This window comes from Trematomus bernacchii, unplaced genomic scaffold, assembly GCF_902827165.1.
Source record: "Trematomus bernacchii unplaced genomic scaffold, fTreBer1.1, whole genome shotgun sequence".
Taxonomy (NCBI): Eukaryota; Metazoa; Chordata; class Actinopteri; order Perciformes; family Nototheniidae; genus Trematomus; species Trematomus bernacchii.
In genome coordinates this window covers 28,899,245-28,918,973 of record NW_022987739.1, presented here as the reverse complement: position 1 = coordinate 28,918,973, position 19,729 = coordinate 28,899,245, and the positions used below count along the sequence as shown (strand labels likewise).

The window sequence follows — 19,729 nt, the reverse complement described above, 5'->3', positions numbered from 1 at the left end:
AATAGGTCCATTATACAACCGGGGGTGCAAGAAGTATTCCTATTTTAAAGGTGGGGTAGGTAAGTTTGAGAAACCGGCTCAAGATACACTTTTTGTTATATTCCATGGAATGCTCTTAACATCCCGATAGCAATGAATATCTTAAGTGCTTTGACAAAAAATCCATACAAATATTTCATCTGTGGAAGCCGTAGTACTGTAAAAAGCACGACCAATCATCTGAGCCGGCCGGGCTAAAATAACTGGATGGCCTACCTGCCTGTCAGCCTTCCATCTGTGCACAAACTTATCTCGTGCCCTCATTGGTCATGTGCGCGTTTGTGTGTGTTGGAGGAGGGGCTCTGTAAGGAAGTCTGAAGGAAGGGGCTGATTTTTTTCGGCTGCGTACTTTCAAATTCGAGCTGGTTTCTCCATTCTTACCTACCCTACCTTTAACGCATACAGATCTTGGTGACTTAAAAATTGCACATATATTTCAATTATTTTGCAGAATTTCTTGTGTCCTTGACATCGTTTTATTGCGCAATAATCTGTTTTTATATCATTTTTATTTATGTTTATTTTCCAGATTTTGCATTCAACTGATTCATCTAAAAAATAGGACCACATTTACCATGAAGTGTCTTTAACAGATCTTTCAACTTTGGGTTATTATTATTATTATTATTATTATTATTATTATTATTATTATTATTATTATTATTATATTATTCTCTTGATTATTCTACCTCCTTGTTCCCCATGCTATCATATACTGTATATATATTATGTACATGCTGCATGTGTGTTTAAAGGCATTACTGTTGACCTGTATTGAATTCATGTTTTCTGTTTGTGTTGTGTGCCATATGGTTAACGCACTTTCAGCTGCATCCTAAACTAGTGCTATAGAAATAGAGCTTTATTAAAACAACACACTCTGTGGGGCCAATGCATCATAAAGGATATTGATGTAACTGGAGTAGCAGCACTTGTTCTGCCTCTCATCTCTCATGTGATGCTGACAGGAGGAACAGGTGACCCCTGACCTGCAGAGCTGCTGTGTAAACAGTGTGACTCCTGCACCTGCAGAGATGGCAAAAGTACACACATCCTTTACTCGAGTAGAAGTACAGATACTCGTGTTTAAAAATACTCTGGTAAAAGTAGAAGTACTGACTAAACTTCTTTACTCAAGTAAAAGGAAAGAGGGCTTTGAAATGTACTTAAGTAAAAAGTACCCATAACTAGCAGCTGTTTTAAAGAGTACCTGACCTCCCTTTATATTAATAGAACAATAATGTCATTGTTAGCTAATGAATGTTTCCATGCTGAACAACGGCAACATGACAACGTTTTCATTGGTCCCTCTTCTTTAGAGAAGACCAGGAAATGATGGATACACGGATCGTGTTCAAATCAATAGGCACGCAATGACTCTAAATAATAATGATCAGGCCACCAAACACACATTCAAACTAAAGGAACCAGCCTGTTTGGAAAATGTAAGAAGTAGAAAGTACAGGTATTTGTGTTCAAAATGTAAGAAGTAGAAAGTACAGGTATTTGTGTTCAACATGTAAGAAGTAGAAAGTACAGGTATTTGTGTTCAACATGTAAGAAGTAGAAAGTACAGGTATTTGTGTTCAACATGTAAGAAATCAAGGTAAAAAGTCGTCAGAAAAATAAGTCGTGGAGTAAAGTACTGATACCAGAAAAATGAAGTACATTAACGAAGTATTTGTACTCCACTACTTCCCACCTCTGCCTGCAACACAAAGCAGTGATGATCAGTAATTAGCTCGTAGACCTCTCAGAGCACGGGACATGTTGTTTCTCTCCTTTGGGCCAGGGATCCAGTGTTTATGCTAATATAGAGATTACTCAGCTGTAATATAGCGTGAAGTACAGATTCTGCGTTACATAGCTTCATTAGATGATGCAGAATGGTTGAATAACAGCTAAGTGGGAGCAGAAAGAAAGAGAGAAAATGTATGCTGTGATGTGAACTAATTTGAGTGCATCAATTATATAAAAACATGATAATGTATGTTTTTAGCCCTTGTTCATGTTATAACTAATGTTTGTTTGTGCTTGATGCAAGTGGTCATTCTGAGAGAGTGTTAAAGAAAAACCAATTAATTGACATCACTATGTAAAACTCACGCTCCAATTGGCTAGCGCTCCAACACTTTGTACGTGATAGGCTAAGGGGCGGGACATCTCTAAGCGGTTGACCAATCACAGCAGAGCCGGCCAGCTAACCAATCAGAGCAGACTGGGCTCTGGTTTCAGACAGAGGGTGAAAAGGAGACACTACATACTGATATACACCTGAACATCAGCAGGAGAGGACTCTTTAAAGTAGAAACACTACATACTGATATACACCTGAACATCAGCAGGAGAGGACTCTTTAAAGTAGAGACACTACATACTGATATACACCTGAACATCAGCAGGAGAGGACTCTTTAAAGTAGAGACACTACATACTGATATACACCTGAACATCAGCAGGAGAGGACTCTTTAAAGTAGAGACACTACATACTGATATTCACCTGAACATCAGCAGGAGAGGACTCTTTAAAGTAGAGACACTACATACTGATATACACCTGAACATCAGCAGGAGAGGACTCTTTAAAGTAGAGACACTACATACTGATATACACCTGAACATCAGCAGGAGAGGACTCTTTAAAGTAGAGACACTACATACTGATATTCACCTGAACATCAGCAGGAGAGGACTCTTTAAAGTAGAGACACTACATACTGATATACACCTGAACATCAGCAGGAGAGGACTCTTTAAAGTAGAGACACTACATACTGATATACACCTGAACATCAGCAGGAGAGGACTCTTTAAAGTAGAGACACTACATACTGATATACACCTGAACATCAGCAGGAGAGGACTCTTTAAAGTAGAGACACTACATACTGATATACACCTGAACATCAGCAGGAGAGGACTCTTTAAAGTAGAGACACTACATACTAATATACACCTGAACATCAGCAGGAGAGGACTCTTTAAAGTAGAGACACTACATACTGATATACACCTGAACATCAGCAGGAGAGGACTCTTTAAAGTAGAGACACTACATACTGATATACACCTGAACATCAGCAGGAGAGGACTCTTTAAAGTAGAGACACTACATACTGATATACACCTGAACATCAGCAGGAGAGGACTCTTTAAAGTAGAGACACTACATACTAATATACACCTGAACATCAGCAGGAGAGGACTCTTTAAAGTAGAGACACTACATACTGATATACACCTGAACATCAGCAGGAGAGGACTCTTTAAAGTAGAGACACTACATACTGATATGAACCTGAAAATGAGCAGAATATTTCCTCTTTAATTTCTATAGAAAATTTGATATTAGAAATAGCTAATTTCCTAAGATCATTTGTGTAACTGCTTTCATCCATAGAGGTCAGTGTTTTCCCTTTGTTACATTTTTTTTTATAGAGAGATTGAAGACAAAATGGGCGGGAGCACCCCTCTATGTAATTCAAATGAATATTTTAGTCAATGTACCATGGTGATGGAGAAAATGAGGCAGGGTTTCCTGAGTGTTGTGTCTCTATTTTTATCTCTTCAAATAAAAAAGAAACACCACCTCCCTCAGCCGGTTCATCACCTTTAATCTGGCAGCCTTTGAACCCCACACACACACACACACACACACACACACACACACACACACACACACACACACACACACACACACACACACACGCACGCGCACACACACACACACCATGTATACATCACTTCAGGGGACATTATATTGACTTACATACATTTCCTGAAGACTTACCCTAACCTTAACCATAACCAACACATGCCTAACCCTAACCCTTAACCTAACCAAGTCTTCACCATAAAATTAATGATTCCCCTTATGGGGACCTCCATTTTGTCCCCATAAGGGAGGCGAGTCCCCACACGTGACTGTGTAAACAGATTTAGGTCCCCACAAGTATAGTAATGCTAGGACACATGCACACGCACACGCACACGCACACGCATACGCACAAACATACACTCACACTGTCCAAACTCCCTCCTATTCAATCGCTCAGTTTCTGTTGTTTTTAAGAAACAGTCTCTTATTATGTCCTGCATCTATTTTGCATTTAAATGTGTTTGGTTCAGAATAGGACATATCAAATTACACATTACAGTGGTTTATTATTGTGTTTTGCCCCTCGGATGTCCAATTTAATCCGTATCACAGAGAGAAAGTTGTCCCCCTGGTGCTTTGTATGCCTCCTGATAACATGTTATTCTCCTCCTCTGTTATTTTTATGTTGACCTTAAATTTCTGCCTCATTGTATTCATGTTTCTGTGGTCTTAATTTTAACTGTTGTTCTCACTTGTTCTCACTTTGTGAATTCTATTTCTGTGAAAGGTGCTATAATAAATAAACGTATTATTATTGTTGTTCTCCAGGGCTCAGCCGATTCCTACACGAGCCGACCGTCCGACTCGGATGTTTCCCTGGAGGAGGAGAAGGAGGGCGGGCGGCAGGAGAAGGAGCAGCAGGCCACTGTGCAGCTCGAGAGGGCAAAGGTCAGTTTCACAGCACAATGGAGCTACAAACTGTAACCCATAATCTCTACTGAAAAGGAATATACATCTAATTCAGTGTTAGAAAAATATCACTCGTCACCGGCTTGAGCTTCAATCTCAGGATCCATGTATTTATGATCCTCTCCAGAATGGAAGTAGTCATCACATACAGAGCATCAACTAGTTCCTGAACAGTGTCCTTCACATGCTGATATCCAAGAGAGGGAGTTACACAGTCACAAGATGGAGGAATAGAAAGCAGTATTCAATGTTTACTTCAGATTAGCTCCGCGTCAGAAATGATCATGCTTGTCATATGTCTATCTCCATAGAGGCTGAATCATCATGTTAATCACATAGTTATCATATGCCTCAAACAGTCCTGATGCTCTTCTAGGTAATCATACATCCTGTCATGTACACAGCTACAGTTGGGATACCTTTGTTATCATGTTACTCTCATACTGGAAGAGTATATTCAGATATATTCGCTTAAAAAAAGCCAAACCACTGTACATGCTGGTGCATTAGTTTCCAATGACTTTAGGTGCAATTGTTTTTATTTTCTTGTATTTAATGGCCAAGGTTCAAGGTGGGTTTTTTGTTTGAAACGGGCGATATGTAGATTTCCTACTATCCTGATATCACCATTTTGGATCCAGGATAGTAGGTTTAATTGTTTTAGTTGAGGTTTACCCATATCCTGGATGTAGGAAGGACCGAATACCTTCACAGTGACTTGTTCTCTGCTTTTGTTTCAGTGTGTTGGTGTATTTGTCTGTTTGCCAGCTCGATTAATGAAAAACTGTTGGCACGGTTTTCCTGAAGGTTGGGGGGGAAGAGTATAGCTTTGGACACGGGAGAAGCTATTAAAATGTGGAGCAGATGGGCATTATTCTGCACTTGGTGGTTGATTGCAGTCTCTGAGTGCCCTTCTAGTTTCTGATGAAGCAATGTGATGAGAAAAACACAAAAAGAGTGTATTGTTGAGAAATACAATGGAGCTTGGGTGAAGACCAATCCTCAAAAGTTTTTTGTTGCTGTTTTACATACCGCATGATCACATATTTAAGGGTTTCATACTTTATTGCCCTTTCAACATCCTAATATACATAGCAGCTTGGGACATATTACAGGTGAATAATATAATGATAATATTAATTATACTCATGTTTTCCCTCCTTATCCAGACCAAAGCTCCGGCGTTTGCAGTGAGGACGAACGTGAGTTACTGTGGCGCCCTGGATGAAGATGTTCCTGTGGCCGGCACCGCCGTCTCCTTTGATGCTAAGGACTTCCTGCACATCAAAGAGGTGAAATTCAGGCTCTATCTATGATGCTAAACCTGTGGCACTGTTTAGAGGGTTGAATTTAGTCCACTTCACCTTGGATTATTCATTACATGAGCAGGAGTGTGTCTAAAGAAGCCTTGTTATATTTTTTGGGGGGATTTTCCCTTTCCTCTAGTGTGTTTTTGTGCATGTAAATGGTCTATTTGAGCTAACCAATCAGAGCAGACTGGGCTCTGGTTTCAGACAGAGGGTGAAAAGAGGTGCTGCAGCACAAAAATAAAGAGCTTTTTGAACATTAAAGCATGGAGACATGTCACAGTAGAGACACTACGAACATACAAATATGAAAAAGGAATATATTTTTTAGTTTGAGTTCACTGTGTATGATCATTAATTTAATTCTAATCCAAAACACACTTTTTAAATGACAGATCGTAAAAGAAAGTCTCCATCTTCCTCCCCCAGAGTAATGTGAAACCCTGAGTTTCTTATTCAAGATTCAAGGCTTTTATTGTCATGTGTACAAAGCTACAGTGTAGAATCTAGATATATCAATGAACATCTTAGCATAAAATAGTTAAAATAGTGCAAGTTTGGGGCTCTCTGCTGGAACTGCTACCTCCGCGACCCGACCACGGATAAGCGGGAGAAGATGGATGGATGGATGGATGGATGGAATAGTGCAAGGAGAGTCTATTTTATTTTATTCTCATCTCTCCGATCTACAGAAGTACAACAACGACTGGTGGATCGGCCGTATGGTGAAAGAAGGCTCTGACATCGGCTTCATCCCGAGTCCTCTGAAGCTGGAGAACATCCGTCTGCAGCAGGAGCAGAAGAGAGGGCGCTTCCACGGGTGAGTGTTACGATATGTTTATTTTATTTTTTGAATTATCACAGTCTGTCGGTTTCCTGTTTTACTTTGAAAGGTGTTCATCCCCTGTCTGTCATGTCTGTATGTGTTTCCTGTCTGTGTTTTCCCTCCTGTCCGACCCATGGATGTATAATAAGACCTGGATACAGCGTGGGAGGCGGGGTCTCGTTCTTTCCTATGAGTGCTGCTCATTGGCGCATGAAGGCAAAATGGCCCAACTTTTGAGAGAGCGAAACTTCACAGATTACCCATCATGCCTAGCTGCCAGAGCAGAAGAACCCGTATGTGCGCTCATAGAGCATGCGCAGTTGAGTTGCCCCTTAAGCCCCGCCCCCCGAGCTCCCACTCTCGGCTCACTAGAATGAATGGAGAGAGAAAATAAATCTAGATTCGGCTTTTAGTGCATTTTACAACTTTAAGGACCTAATGATTATAATAAGGGCTATAACCTAGTTCATACTGGGTAGTTTATTTAGTTAAAAAAATTATCTGCTGATTTACAGACGTCTCTTTCCCAATGTTAGTCAATGGGGAAAAGTCTTTCTGGGCCCAGTGACGTCACGGACTGATATGGAAATTGTAGTACCGCCGTTTGGACACAACGAATATTTTCATCAGAGTCCGGCGCACTTCCTGGGGGCTTGGTCCAACACAGTCTCACAAAAAAACGTGTAATAGCTACGTTGGTCCACAGGGCAAAACGTAGTATATTCACAAATAACCCTCTCAAGACGTGACATGGATACAATATTTGTTCCTATTAATTTCTAATGACCAGTGTCCATGTCACGTTATCGCAAACATTCCCGGTGAGAAGAAAAAACATGGCGGACACCCGATTTATTTTTGGTGGAAAATCCTAAATTGTTGATAGTTTGGCCATTATAATGCTTTTTGATTACATTTCTAGCAAGAAGTTTGTATTGTACTTTTAAAATCTACGTCCAGTGGATGTGTAGGATCCATAGTTTGATAGATATTACGAAGATTATTTGAGCTCCATGTTTTTTTTTACAAAATATTGTCACGTCTTGAGAGGGTTATTTGTGAATATACTACGTTTTGCCCTGTGGACCAACGTAGCTATTACACGTGTTTTTGTTATCCTGTCTGATTATCTGATTCTGTTCACCTGGTGTCTTTGTGTTTTCCCTCCTGTTTGATTATTTGATTATTTTCACCTGGTGAACCTCTTTGTGTTTCCCCTCCCCTCCCATGCTGTGTCTTGTCCTCTTGATTGGTCATGTGTGTATTTAAGTTCTGGTTTTCTGTTGGGGTTTTGTGTTTTTGTACTTAGAGGTAAAGAGAGTACCTGTCTGTTTTGCTTTTTTCCAGTTGCCTTGAATAAAGGTTATTTTCAGTTGAAACATTTGTCTGTCTGCACTTGGGTCCACCCTGCGCTGCTCAACCTTAACAGTGAGTAGCATGGGAGGCCTGGGACTCAGGAGGGTTCATGAAGTGCAGGAATCAGCAGTCTCTGATAGAGCGGATCAAACGGCATAAGGACAGTTGGAGGGTTTGGGGATGAGTGAAGGGATGAGGAAAAGCCTGGCAGTAAAGATGGAGGATAGAGAGGAAGTCAGGTGGATGAAAGCTGAGCTGTGATGTGTGGTCCAACATCTCTGAGGGGAGCTGGGATCCTGCCCACCACTGAATCTTCCACCAGATGGGGTCTGAGTTAAATTAATAAATATATAAGTATTATTACGGACACAGCATAATGAATTGTGTGACCCGCAACATATATTTGAAACACCAAACCCGAGAGAATTTGCAAAAATACCTTTATAGCAACATTATGACTAAATCATGCAAGTCTGGAGGACTGGAGGACAAATGTCACATATTTCTGATCAAACACAATACAATACAAATATTGTAGGAATGACTATTGGTGCTTTCAGAAAATATTAACACTATGAGATTTTTGGTAAATCATAATCAGTAATGTGGAAATACTGACTAATTGTTAAAGGAGACCGATCATGCAAAATGCACTTTTTGATGTCTTTTATACATAAATATGTGTCCCCGGTGTGTCAGGGAACTCACGCAGCGTCAGAAAATAAAACCCTCTCTCTTTTCCTCCGTACCCAAATCTCTAAAAACGGGGCTACAACGGAGCTGATCCAGATTTGCGTCCGATATGACGTAATATCGGAAATGTAGGCTGGCTTTACACCCACGGCACTATCAGAAACATTGCTATCAGAAACAATGCCCGACTGTTTTGGACGTAATATGGCCGGTGCATGTTTACATTAGCATCGCTAACACTCAGAGCTAACCTGTACTGGAGAGCATGTGTGTGAAGAAGCAGGAAATAAAAAGGAACTCACCTTGTGGTATAACCGGCAAGAGAGAAAGCCTTTGAGCTCCATACTGTTTCAGAAATAATCCTTGATAATCCATGATATGGCGTTTCATCACGGCAGCATTTAGTTTAGACAGTAGCTGCCGGGTCCCGCATGAGCTCAGCCCCCTCCTTTTTTATTTGTTATCATTTTTTTTGTATACCCAAAATCAGCACTTTTGAAACAGGAAGTGAAATAGAGGGATATGAGGCATGGCTAGAATGGGTGATCTGTTTGGTATTTTGAGCAAAACACTTCATAGACATTTTTTTTATATATGTGTATATATCTGAGACCTATGCTATTGCCTAAAAATAGCATGATAGGTGACCTTTAAAAAAACAAGAAAAAAAGTAATAGTGCAATATAATGAAATCCAAAATGTAAGGCGGCATGTCGTTTTATATCACAATATCTAGATAATATCAATTTATTACACAGCATACGTGTAATAGTCCTGTGTCAAATGTCTTTTATTCACATTTGGTTAACCTTATAGTGGTTTAGTCGACTAAATATCTGGGCTTTACAGTCTCATCTTCAAGGAAAACTGTAACTGTTACGGTCTAGTTTTAGTATGTTTGAGTCATCAGATTATATTTAACATTTTGATATCTTGTTCTCCCTCCTGCTCTCATCACTAGCAGTAAAACCAGCGCGAATTCCTCCTCGAGTCTGGGAGACATGGTGTCGGGAACATTCAAGCCGAACCCAAACTCTGCAGGTTAGTCCAACAACAACAACAACAACAACAACAACAATAAACGAGTCTCTGTAGATCTGAGAGGAAATGCTGTCCACTGATACACAGATCGTTTATCTCAGGATCTGCACTACCTGTGTCTGTGTCCGCTATGTATTCAGCTCCTGTGATGCTTTATGATGGCTGATGTGATTTCTCATATAGTCACAGTCCAGTATGCAGTAAGCATTTATAACTGATCCTTTTTTTTTTCTTTCAGGAAAGCAAAAACAGAAAGTGGTGAGTATTGCCATTTTCAACTCTATTTATTTTAAATGTAAAAAAAATAATTCAATGAAATTCTTTTTTCAATTTAAATATTTTCCATTCGTTCTAATGTTTTAAACTTTTTAATGTTCACATTTTTATATTTATTTTGTTGGACATTTAATTTGCTTATTTTTTATATCACTAATATAACATGGTTTGTTTTATTCTTGTAAATAATCAAATACAAAAATGAAAAAATAAAATAGTGATAGATTTGTATTTATATGGTGTGGAGTGTTGGTTTTCTTACATTCATATTAACGGTCACCTATTATGCAAAATCCTCTTCTTCATGTCTCTTCTACATCAACATGTGTCCCCTCTGTGTAAAGAGATTCAGAAAGTCTCAGGAACAAAGATTCTCTCTCTTTTTGTCCTGATCCATTTCTATAAAAACCTGTCTGAAAATGAGCTGATCAGATTTTGGCCACTTTATGATGTCATAACGATGTTTTGGCTTGTGTAGCCATTAGCCAATCAGCAACCAAGGTAACCCCCCCCCCCCCTTATCACCTGAATCTCCTCCTAGAGCACCATTGTGTTCTTTTTAACCAAATCTCTCTCAGAGGGGCGTGGGGAGGGGCTCCTTATTTTCATCTAAAGTAACAGACAGAGAATCAGCACTTTAGAAACAGGGCTGAAACAGAGGGGATTATGGGATGCTGCAATGATCTGTTTGGTGTTTCAGCCAATCAGAGACAGGCTCTGGATATATCTGAGACCTATAACATATTGATGAAACCTTTACATTGTGACTGTATGTCCCCCCCCTCCAGGCTGAGCACGTCCCTCCCTATGACGTGGTCCCCTCCATGAGGCCTGTTGTCCTGGTGGGACCCTCCCTCAAAGGTTACGAGGTAAAAGACTCACTGCTGATCCTCCATCAATCTGGCTCTTTCACATGCAGGGATAGGAGGGTTACTTCCAAAATATATTCCTTACAATTACAAGTTACCTGTAAAAAAAGTGTGTTCAGTGACATAATCTTGGCGAAAAGGAAATATGAATAGGTTTTTTGTATATTGAAAGACAACAGGACAATGTGACCTTAGAAAAGAAAATGTATTTAGGATAAAAAATGATTTCATTGATAGTAAAACCTGCCTTTCATTCAGCATATTCAGGCTTTACACCAACACTGAAACACGTGAGCACATACTACAGTTTAAAAAAGCAGAAATAAAATCTGAGCTGACAGAAAATGCTCCGTTTAAGTTTAACACACACACTATTTTATGAACACATAGGTTCACCTGCTGAATTAAAAACAGAACAAATGAAGCAAAGAAAGTGAAAACCAGAGGAGGAAGAGGAGGAGGTATGAGAAAGAGTCAGTTGTCATGGAATCACAGTCTCCGCCTCCCATTCCGGTGTTGCCGTGGTAACAACCTTCTGGGTAAACTGCATAGGTCTGAAAAAAAAAAGTGGAGCATGGTTTGAAATGAGAAAACAGAGATGAATGTGTTCTGCTCTGAGGTCTGTCGGACTGAGATGAGAGGCTGAACGGTGTTTAATGTTTCTACAGGTAGAGTGGAGAGTTCAGCTTTTTAATGACATCAGATCAGACGGCTCATTGTGATGACTCCATGTCAGACAGCACTTCAGACGAGCCAACAATAAACATCATGACGTACAAGATCTCTGGCTTTTTATTTGTTGCCAGTATAGGAGAGGCTTATTTTTGTGGCCCTATTAGGCTTTTTGGGGGTTTTCCCTTTCCTGTAGTGTGTTATATTTATATAGCTTTGTGTGCATGTAAATGGTCTGCAGATGCTAAAATCCCTGTTTTTTTTTACTTCTTTGTTTACGATTAAGATCAACCTTTACTAATCCCAGAGGGGAAATTCCGATTTCTACTTCCGTAACACAGTGACGTCACTATGTAACACTTGCGCTTCTATTGGCTAGCGCTCCAACACATTGTACGTGATAGGATAAGGGGCGGTTGACCAATCACAACAGAGCCGGCCAGCTAACCAATCAGAGCAGACTGGGCTCTGGTTTCAGACAGAGGGTGAAAAGAGGTGCTGCAGCACAGGCAGTATGAGAAAAATAAAGAGCTTTTTGAACATTAAAGCCTGGAGACATGTCACAGTAGAGACACTACATACTGATATACACCTGAACATCAGCAGGAGAGGACTCTTTAAAGTAGAGACACTACATACTGATATACACCTGAACATCAGCAGGAGAGGACTCTTTAAAGTAGAGACACTACATACTGATATACACCTGAACATCAGCAGGAGAGGACTCTTTAAAGTAGAGACACTACATACTGATATACACCTGAACATCAGCAGGAGAGGACTCTTTAAAGTAGAGACACTACATACTGATATACACCTGAACATCAGTAGGAGAGGACTCTTTAAAGTAGAGACACTACATACTGATATACACCTGAACATCAGCAGGAGAGGACTCTTTAAAGTAGAGACACTACATACTGATATACACCTGAACATCAGCAGGAGAGGACTCTTTAAAGGAGAGACACTACATACTGATATACACCTTAACATCAGCAGGAGAGGACTCTTTAAAGTAGAGACACTACATACTGATATACACCTGAACATCAGCAGGAGAGGACTCTTTAAAGTAGAGACACTACATACTGATATACACCTGAACATCAGCAGGAGAGGACTCTTTAAAGTAGAGACACTACATACTGATATACACCTGAACATCAGCAGGAGAGGACTCTTTAAAGTAGAGACACTACATACTGATATACACCTGAACATCAGCAGGAGAGGACTCTTTAAAGTAGAGACACTACATACTGATATACACCTGAACATCAGCAGGAGAGGACTCTTTAAAGTAGAGACACTACATACTGATATACACCTGAACATCAGCAGGAGAGGACTGTTTTATTTTCTGCAACAAATATTTCAAGCAAACTTTTAACTTGTTCAAATCTGCAGAAACACTAAAAAAGAGACAGCTACTGTTTTGATTCAAGGCCTCAGACATGAAGTCCTACTCGTCAGGAGAGACTATATTAGAAGCTGCACTTTGCATTTCCCCCAATTCATCATCTGTGCATCGGTTTTTGCGACACTTCTCATTGTAACTGCTCTGCCGAGAGAGCTGAAAGGAAAGAGACTGCAGACGAATCGCTCGGTGTGTAAGAGTGTGTAATTCACAGCTGCAACCTGAATACACACCAACAGAATGAATAATATGAGTCCACTTAAACTCGTTTAGCTTGATTCTTCTTCTTCTCCTCTTCATGGCTGTAGGTGACAGATATGATGCAGAAGGCGCTGTTTGACTTCCTGAAGCACAAGTTCGACGGGAAGTGAGCAACCATACATACAGAGAAGTGTCATATATTGAGTCATCCTCCTGCCAGTTTCCTCTGTATGACGTGTGTGTGTTTCGTTTCAGGATATCCATCACAAGGGTAACAGCTGACATATCGCTGGCCAAGAGGTCAGTACTAAACAACCCCAGTAAGAGGGCCATCATTGAGAGATCCAACACCCGCTCCAGCCTGGGTAAAGCTCACTGTTCCACTCAATGATGTGCATGTGTTGTGGGTGAATGCCACTGAATGGATGGTTATAACCAGGGTTGAGTTCTGTTACAATAACTAGTTACATGTGGAAGAAATGTAATTAGTAACCTAATCCAAGTGTCGCAATATAGGAGTAATCTAACTAATTATTTTCTGTTCCTTTTGGATTACTTTAAAGAGGCTCTATTATGCTTTTTAGTATTTTCCCTTTCCTGTAGTGGTTAATATAGGTTTTTGTAAATGGTATGCAAAGGCTAAAATCCCAAATGTCTCACCCTGCCTGAAACGTCTCCATTGGACTACTTTGTTTTCCTGAACAAAGTGACATCACTATGTAACAATTGCGCTTCTATTGGCTAGCGCTCCAACACATTGTACGTGATAGGCTAAGGGGCGGGACATCTCTAAGCGGTTGACCAATCACAACAGAGCTGGCCAGCTAACCAATCAGAGCAGACTGGGCTCTGGTTTTAGACAGAGGGTGAAAAGAGGTGCTGCAGCACAGGCAGTATGAGAAAAATAAAGAGCTTTTTGAACATTAAAGTAGAGACACTACATACTGATATACACCTGAACATCAGCAGGAGAGGACTCTTTAAAGTAGAGACACTACATACTGATATACACCTGAACATCAGCAGGAGAGGACTCTTTAAAGTAGAGACACTACATACTGATATACACCTGAACATCAGCAGGAGAGGACTCTTTAAAGTAGAGACACTACATACTGATATACACCTGAACATCAGCAGGAGAGGACTCTTTAAAGTAGAGACACTACATACTGATATACACCTGAACATCAGCAGGAGAGGACTCTTTAAAGTAGAGACTCTACATACTGATATACACCTGAACATCAGCAGGAGAGGACTCTTTAAAGTAGAGACACTACATACTGATATACACCTGAACATCAGCAGGTGAGGACTCTTTAAAGTAGAGACACTACATACTGATATACACCTGAACATCAGCAGGTGAGGACTCTTTAAAGTAGAGACACTACATACTGATATACACCTGAACATCAGCAGGAGAGGACTCTTTAAAGTAGAGACACTACATACTGATATACACCTGAACATCAGCAGGAGAGGACTCTTTAAAGTAGAGACACTACATACTGATATACACCTGAACATCAGCAGGAGAGGACTCTTTAAAGTAGAGGCACTACATACTGATATACACCTGAAGATGAGCAGAATATGGCCCCTTTAATATACTGTATGCCACAGCGTGAAATGACTGTTTATAACTCGCACTTTAAATGTTTTTGTGTTATATTGTTGTTGTCTTGATGCAGCGGAGGTCCAGAGTGAGATAGAGAGGATCTTTGAGCTGGCCCGGTCTCTACAGCTGGTCGTGTTGGACGCAGACACCATTAACCATCCTGCACAGCTCATCAAGACGTCATTAGCACCCATCATCGTCCACGTTAAAGTGTCCTCACCTAAGGTAGGATCGCAGGCTTAGATACCAACCATCCAACAAAACTTGCAGTATAATCGGGGTTGGGATGTTTACTTTAAAAACTATTACTAGCAACCTGTAAACAAATGCAATCAATAACCTAATCTGAGTATCAAAATATAAAAGTAATGTAACCTGATTACTTTCAGTTTTGGATTACCTCAATATCAAATGCAATGCTAAGAATATTCATACAATATGTCCTATATATATGTTGCACTGTTGGAGGAGCCTGTGACCTACGTTTTTCATTGCCATCTACACTGTAGCTAATGTGCACATGACAATAAAGCCTTGAGTCTTATCTTGACTTTAAAATGTATGTTCTAATGTATATTTGCTTGCCACAGGTCCTTCAGCGGCTGATCAAATCAAGAGGGAAATCTCAAAGCAAACACCTGAACGTGCAGCTTGTTGCAGCGGAGAAACTATCACAGTGTCCTTCTGTGAGTCAACTTCAAACTTTTATATCCAGAATTAAGCAGCAACTCCTTACTTTTACCAGATGTGAGACTTTCCTCCCTTTTTCATCCCTGGTAGACCCCCCCCCCACACACACAATAACACCCTTTGTTGTTACATTACATGTCATTTGTTAGACACTTTTATCCAAAGCGACTTACATACATTCAGTACTGTGGACAAACCCCACAGGAGCAATTTGGGGTGTAGTGTCTTGCCCAGGGACACAACGACATGCTGACTGCAGTGGGACTCGAACTTGTTATCCCCTGATTCGAAGTCCAGCACACTACCCACTGAGCCACAGCCTCCTGTTAAAATACCAACCAACTATGTGCAATATGTGCAATATATATATATATGCCGTTAATAACTGCGCAATTTATACCTGGCTGCTAAATCCTCAGAACTGTTACAGGATGTGTTTTTTGAACTTTTTTTAATTGTAATTCTTTTATCTTTAACACTTTTGTATGCATGCTTCTTAGGTAACATTAAGCTGTCTTTGGCTCTTTTTCTCCTGTAACAATGTAAATGTCCCCTCTGTGGGACTAATAAAGGTATTCTGATTCTGATTCTGATCCCCTCCGCCCCTTTAGGAGATGTTTGATATCATCCTGGATGAGAACCAGCTGGAGGATGCGTGTGAACACCTGTCAGAGTACCTGGAGGCGTACTGGCGTGCCGCTCACACTTCACTGAGCACGCCTCTCAACCCCCTGCTGGGCCGCAATCTGGGCTCCACTGCGCTCTCTCCGTACCCTGCTGCCATCCAGGTAGAAAACTATTTAGTATTCACTTTAGTTTGGTTTAAAGCCTGACATCCCTGATCATTTATTACTGCGCTGAAAGAACTGAAACGTTTACTTTAATTCAATGTACCATGTCAACAGATTTCACATAACTGTATGTGGTTAGCTGAAAGCAAAAATATGAAGTTCAGCTTAATAATATTGCTTTCAACTAACCTAATAGAGTTATATGAAATGTCAGTTTTTTTATGTGTGTGTTTATATGCTTACCTGTTCAATTAATGCCATTTAAATATAACTTTTATCGTGCGTGTTGACAAGGCATTGCACATGAGTAAGAAATAAGATAAAATAGAAAATATTATAGTAATATAGTAACAGTAGAAAGATGAAGTTGTATCAAATAACTTTATTGAGTACACAATATAAAGAAATACACATTATACATTTACAGAATAAGTAAGTACACACTATAATGGACTCAACTACTTCTAACAAATTATACAATATAAAATAAATAATACAAATAAACATTAACACTAAAAATATACATGTATAGGTAGAAAATATACAATATACTGTACAGTATACAGTACAGTAATATACATAATAAGCTAATACACATGGGTACAACTAACAAGATATCAAATATACATTAAACATAAAACATAGGCCACTGTGTACATTATACAATATAAAATAAAATGAAATAAATAACATATAATAAACGTACTTAACATGTCATTAATTCTGTTATTTTGACTTAGTTAAATACGTTTAAATATGTTTTTCTCTTCTCTTTCTGCCAATGTCTTGAGACCCTATTTTGGGTTTTCTATGACGTGTTTTTTTGTTGTTGAAAATGTAATAAACTCAAACTCATTAAATATATATGTTCTCCCTGAAACAGGCTCAAAGAAACCGCAACAGCAACCACACGACAGCAGACCTTTCTCCTGTGGAGCACCGCAGCCTGATGGCCGCCGACGAGAACTACCACAACGAACGAGCGCGGAAAAATCAAAACCGCTTGTCCTCCGGATCGCAACACAGCCGAGACCACTCCCCTCTGGTGGAGGAGGAATATCAGGACCCCTACCAGGATGCTTACCATCCGCATCGTAACCGAGGATCCCCAGGAGGATACAGCCAGGACTCCAGGCAGCGGCACTGATCTGTAAATCTAAACAAAGTGTAGGATGTGGACAATAAAGGCAGATTTGTGATGAAACTACTACATTCATTTGGACTGTAACAACCCTTTGTCGATGTGTAGTACCTTCATTTCTCCTGTTGGGCCTCGGCTCCTGCCAATTGAGCATTTGAACTTTAAAAAAAGAGTAAGAGTCCTGCTCTTGCTTTGTGATGTGAACCAAGGGAAAGGGACTGGTTGAGAAAGTAGCACAAGAGCAAGTTTTTAAAATGAGCTAATCTGAATACGCCCCAGATGTGAAGTACACTAGCAGGTGATAGTGTGTGACGTATCAGCTGTTACAGTAGCATGCAGAAAGGACAGGTCACTTCCTGACTCAAAACAGTGCCACAAAGGACCAAAAGGTGATGCTCAGCACATAACCTGTTTGCACGCGTCCAAAAGCAGGTTTAAGAAGAGTATAATGCATCTTTTAAAGTTTGTTTGTCTGCGATGTGAGTGTAATAAATCTGTTTTGAGTTTCACACATTTGCTTTTGAAGTGACATGAATGTTGTTGTGGTGACCTCTTCAGGGTTCATACGGTAGCTCCCTGAGCCATCTCTTTGTTATTTTGGGATGCCATTTACCGTATCAATACAGAAAGGTAAAAAAGGAAACATGCAGATACATATTTCATAGCTCCAAACCTCAGGAATGAGAGGTCATTTAGACCTAGAAGTGTGCGGACAGATGTAGCGTTTATCACCCATGTGAGGGGGAATCAATTCTATGTTGAGTTGTAAAGGGATTAATGATTTAGTTGTTTCAAGAAAATATATATTACTATATCTAAGGAACTCTTCCAGGATAATAAGTTGTCATGCCAGCATGTTTCTCATGTGCCATGCATTTATCAGCAGTTTCCTGTCATGTGATTGGCTGGGCATCATTTGGGAAAAGATGGAGTTAGATTTTAGCAAGTGACTTATATTGAGGGCTTCCGTGTGTAAATTCAGTAAAAAATTATTGAACAGAAACTTTAACTTATTAAAATGTTCACTTTCAGTACAGACAATGACAGTCCAATCATTACTTATTTTCAGAGCCTTGCATACACCTTCAAACATTTGATTTAGAAAAAAACATACTTGTTGTAAAGAAGAACTAAATTAACATTGAGTAGCAATCTATCAGGCATCCATGTTCATGTTTTCAGCTGAAACCTTTTCTTTGTATTTAATTTGAGATGCATTACAGACTCCTATTTGAAAGCACTTGGGCAGGATGGCTGTATTTGTCAAAATGTGTTTTACTTTAACAGCAGTTCCTGACATGTTCTTAATCAGATGCACTTGTATGCTGCCAGCTGATACAGGATCAATATATCATACTGTAAGCCTTTAATGACATGTATCTTGTAACTAAATGTTTGTTGAAGTTCACGAGTTTTTCAACATTCCTTCCTGCTCGTTTAGGCCAGAGATCTCAATTGTGCTTCAGAGAGTCTGGAAGAGAAAGACCAACAAGGAGACTTTTGTTCTTATCTGCCATATACAGTAGCTTTTATTGATGTTGTTTCAAAACTCTGAGGCAACAATTTAAAAGATTTCAATCCTGCCTGTGTGAGAATGATGCATTGATTAGAGAATTTGTGTGCGCTGTAATTTTACAATTGTAATGAAATAAACTGCCCTTATGCTGTTGTACATAAACACACAGTTTGTCTTTATTGCTCCATATATCTTAAGAAAATATAACATATATATATATATATTTGTATTGATAAATCTTTCAATCAGTGGGATTACAAGATTACAAAAATGACATTTTCCAGAGCTTAAAGCCATGCCTTGAATGTCTTGCTTTCCTTGAATTATATAACTCAAAGGAGTTAAGATGATTGGTGTATAAAATATTTGTTTTTTAAAGGTTAAAAACCAGAGAATTTCTGCTATTTTGCAGGTCAACTAATTCATGTATTGACTGATTGTTTCAGTACAACATAATCATTCACTAGTTCAACATACTATTTAGAATTGTCTGTGTCTGCAGTAGTCAATAATTAGTAAACATGGACATAATATAGTATTATTGCTTTTTGTGTGTTTGTTTTCATTTTCCTAAAGTCATTATCAATCTATAATGTAAAAACGGTATGGTATGATTAACTGTATGGGCAACTTCTTCCACCTTCTACCTACATTTGACCACTGCTCACAGACTGTCAGAGGTGGGAAATAACTAA

At 39.5% G+C, this 19,729-nt stretch overlaps 1 protein-coding gene across 5 annotated transcripts in view; it reads left to right on the top strand.

Annotated features, from left to right (window-relative positions):
* Positions 1-19,196, top strand: part of cacnb4a (calcium channel, voltage-dependent, beta 4a subunit) — a 47,286-nt gene extending 28,090 nt beyond the window's left edge. For 3 of the 5 annotated variants that reach the window (XM_034147786.1, XM_034147789.1, XM_034147788.1), the window contains 12 exons: positions 4,468-4,587; positions 5,778-5,900; positions 6,608-6,735; positions 9,752-9,831; positions 10,070-10,089; positions 10,896-10,976; positions 13,380-13,438; positions 13,528-13,637; positions 14,970-15,121; positions 15,487-15,582; positions 16,198-16,374; positions 17,261-19,196. In XM_034147786.1, the coding sequence (XP_034003677.1) occupies positions 4,468-4,587; positions 5,778-5,900; positions 6,608-6,735; positions 9,752-9,831; positions 10,070-10,089; positions 10,896-10,976; positions 13,380-13,438; positions 13,528-13,637; positions 14,970-15,121; positions 15,487-15,582; positions 16,198-16,374; positions 17,261-17,524 (1,410 nt within the window). In that variant the 3' untranslated portion in view covers positions 17,525-19,196. Of the gene's footprint in view, positions 1-17; positions 60-4,467; positions 4,588-5,777; positions 5,901-6,607; positions 6,736-9,751; positions 9,832-10,069; positions 10,090-10,895; positions 10,977-13,379; positions 13,439-13,527; positions 13,638-14,969; positions 15,122-15,486; positions 15,583-16,197; positions 16,375-17,260 lie in introns of those variants that run through there. The other 2 variants (XM_034147790.1, XM_034147787.1) reach the window with 2 other exon arrangements.
* The last annotated feature ends 533 nt before the right edge of the window (positions 19,197-19,729 follow it).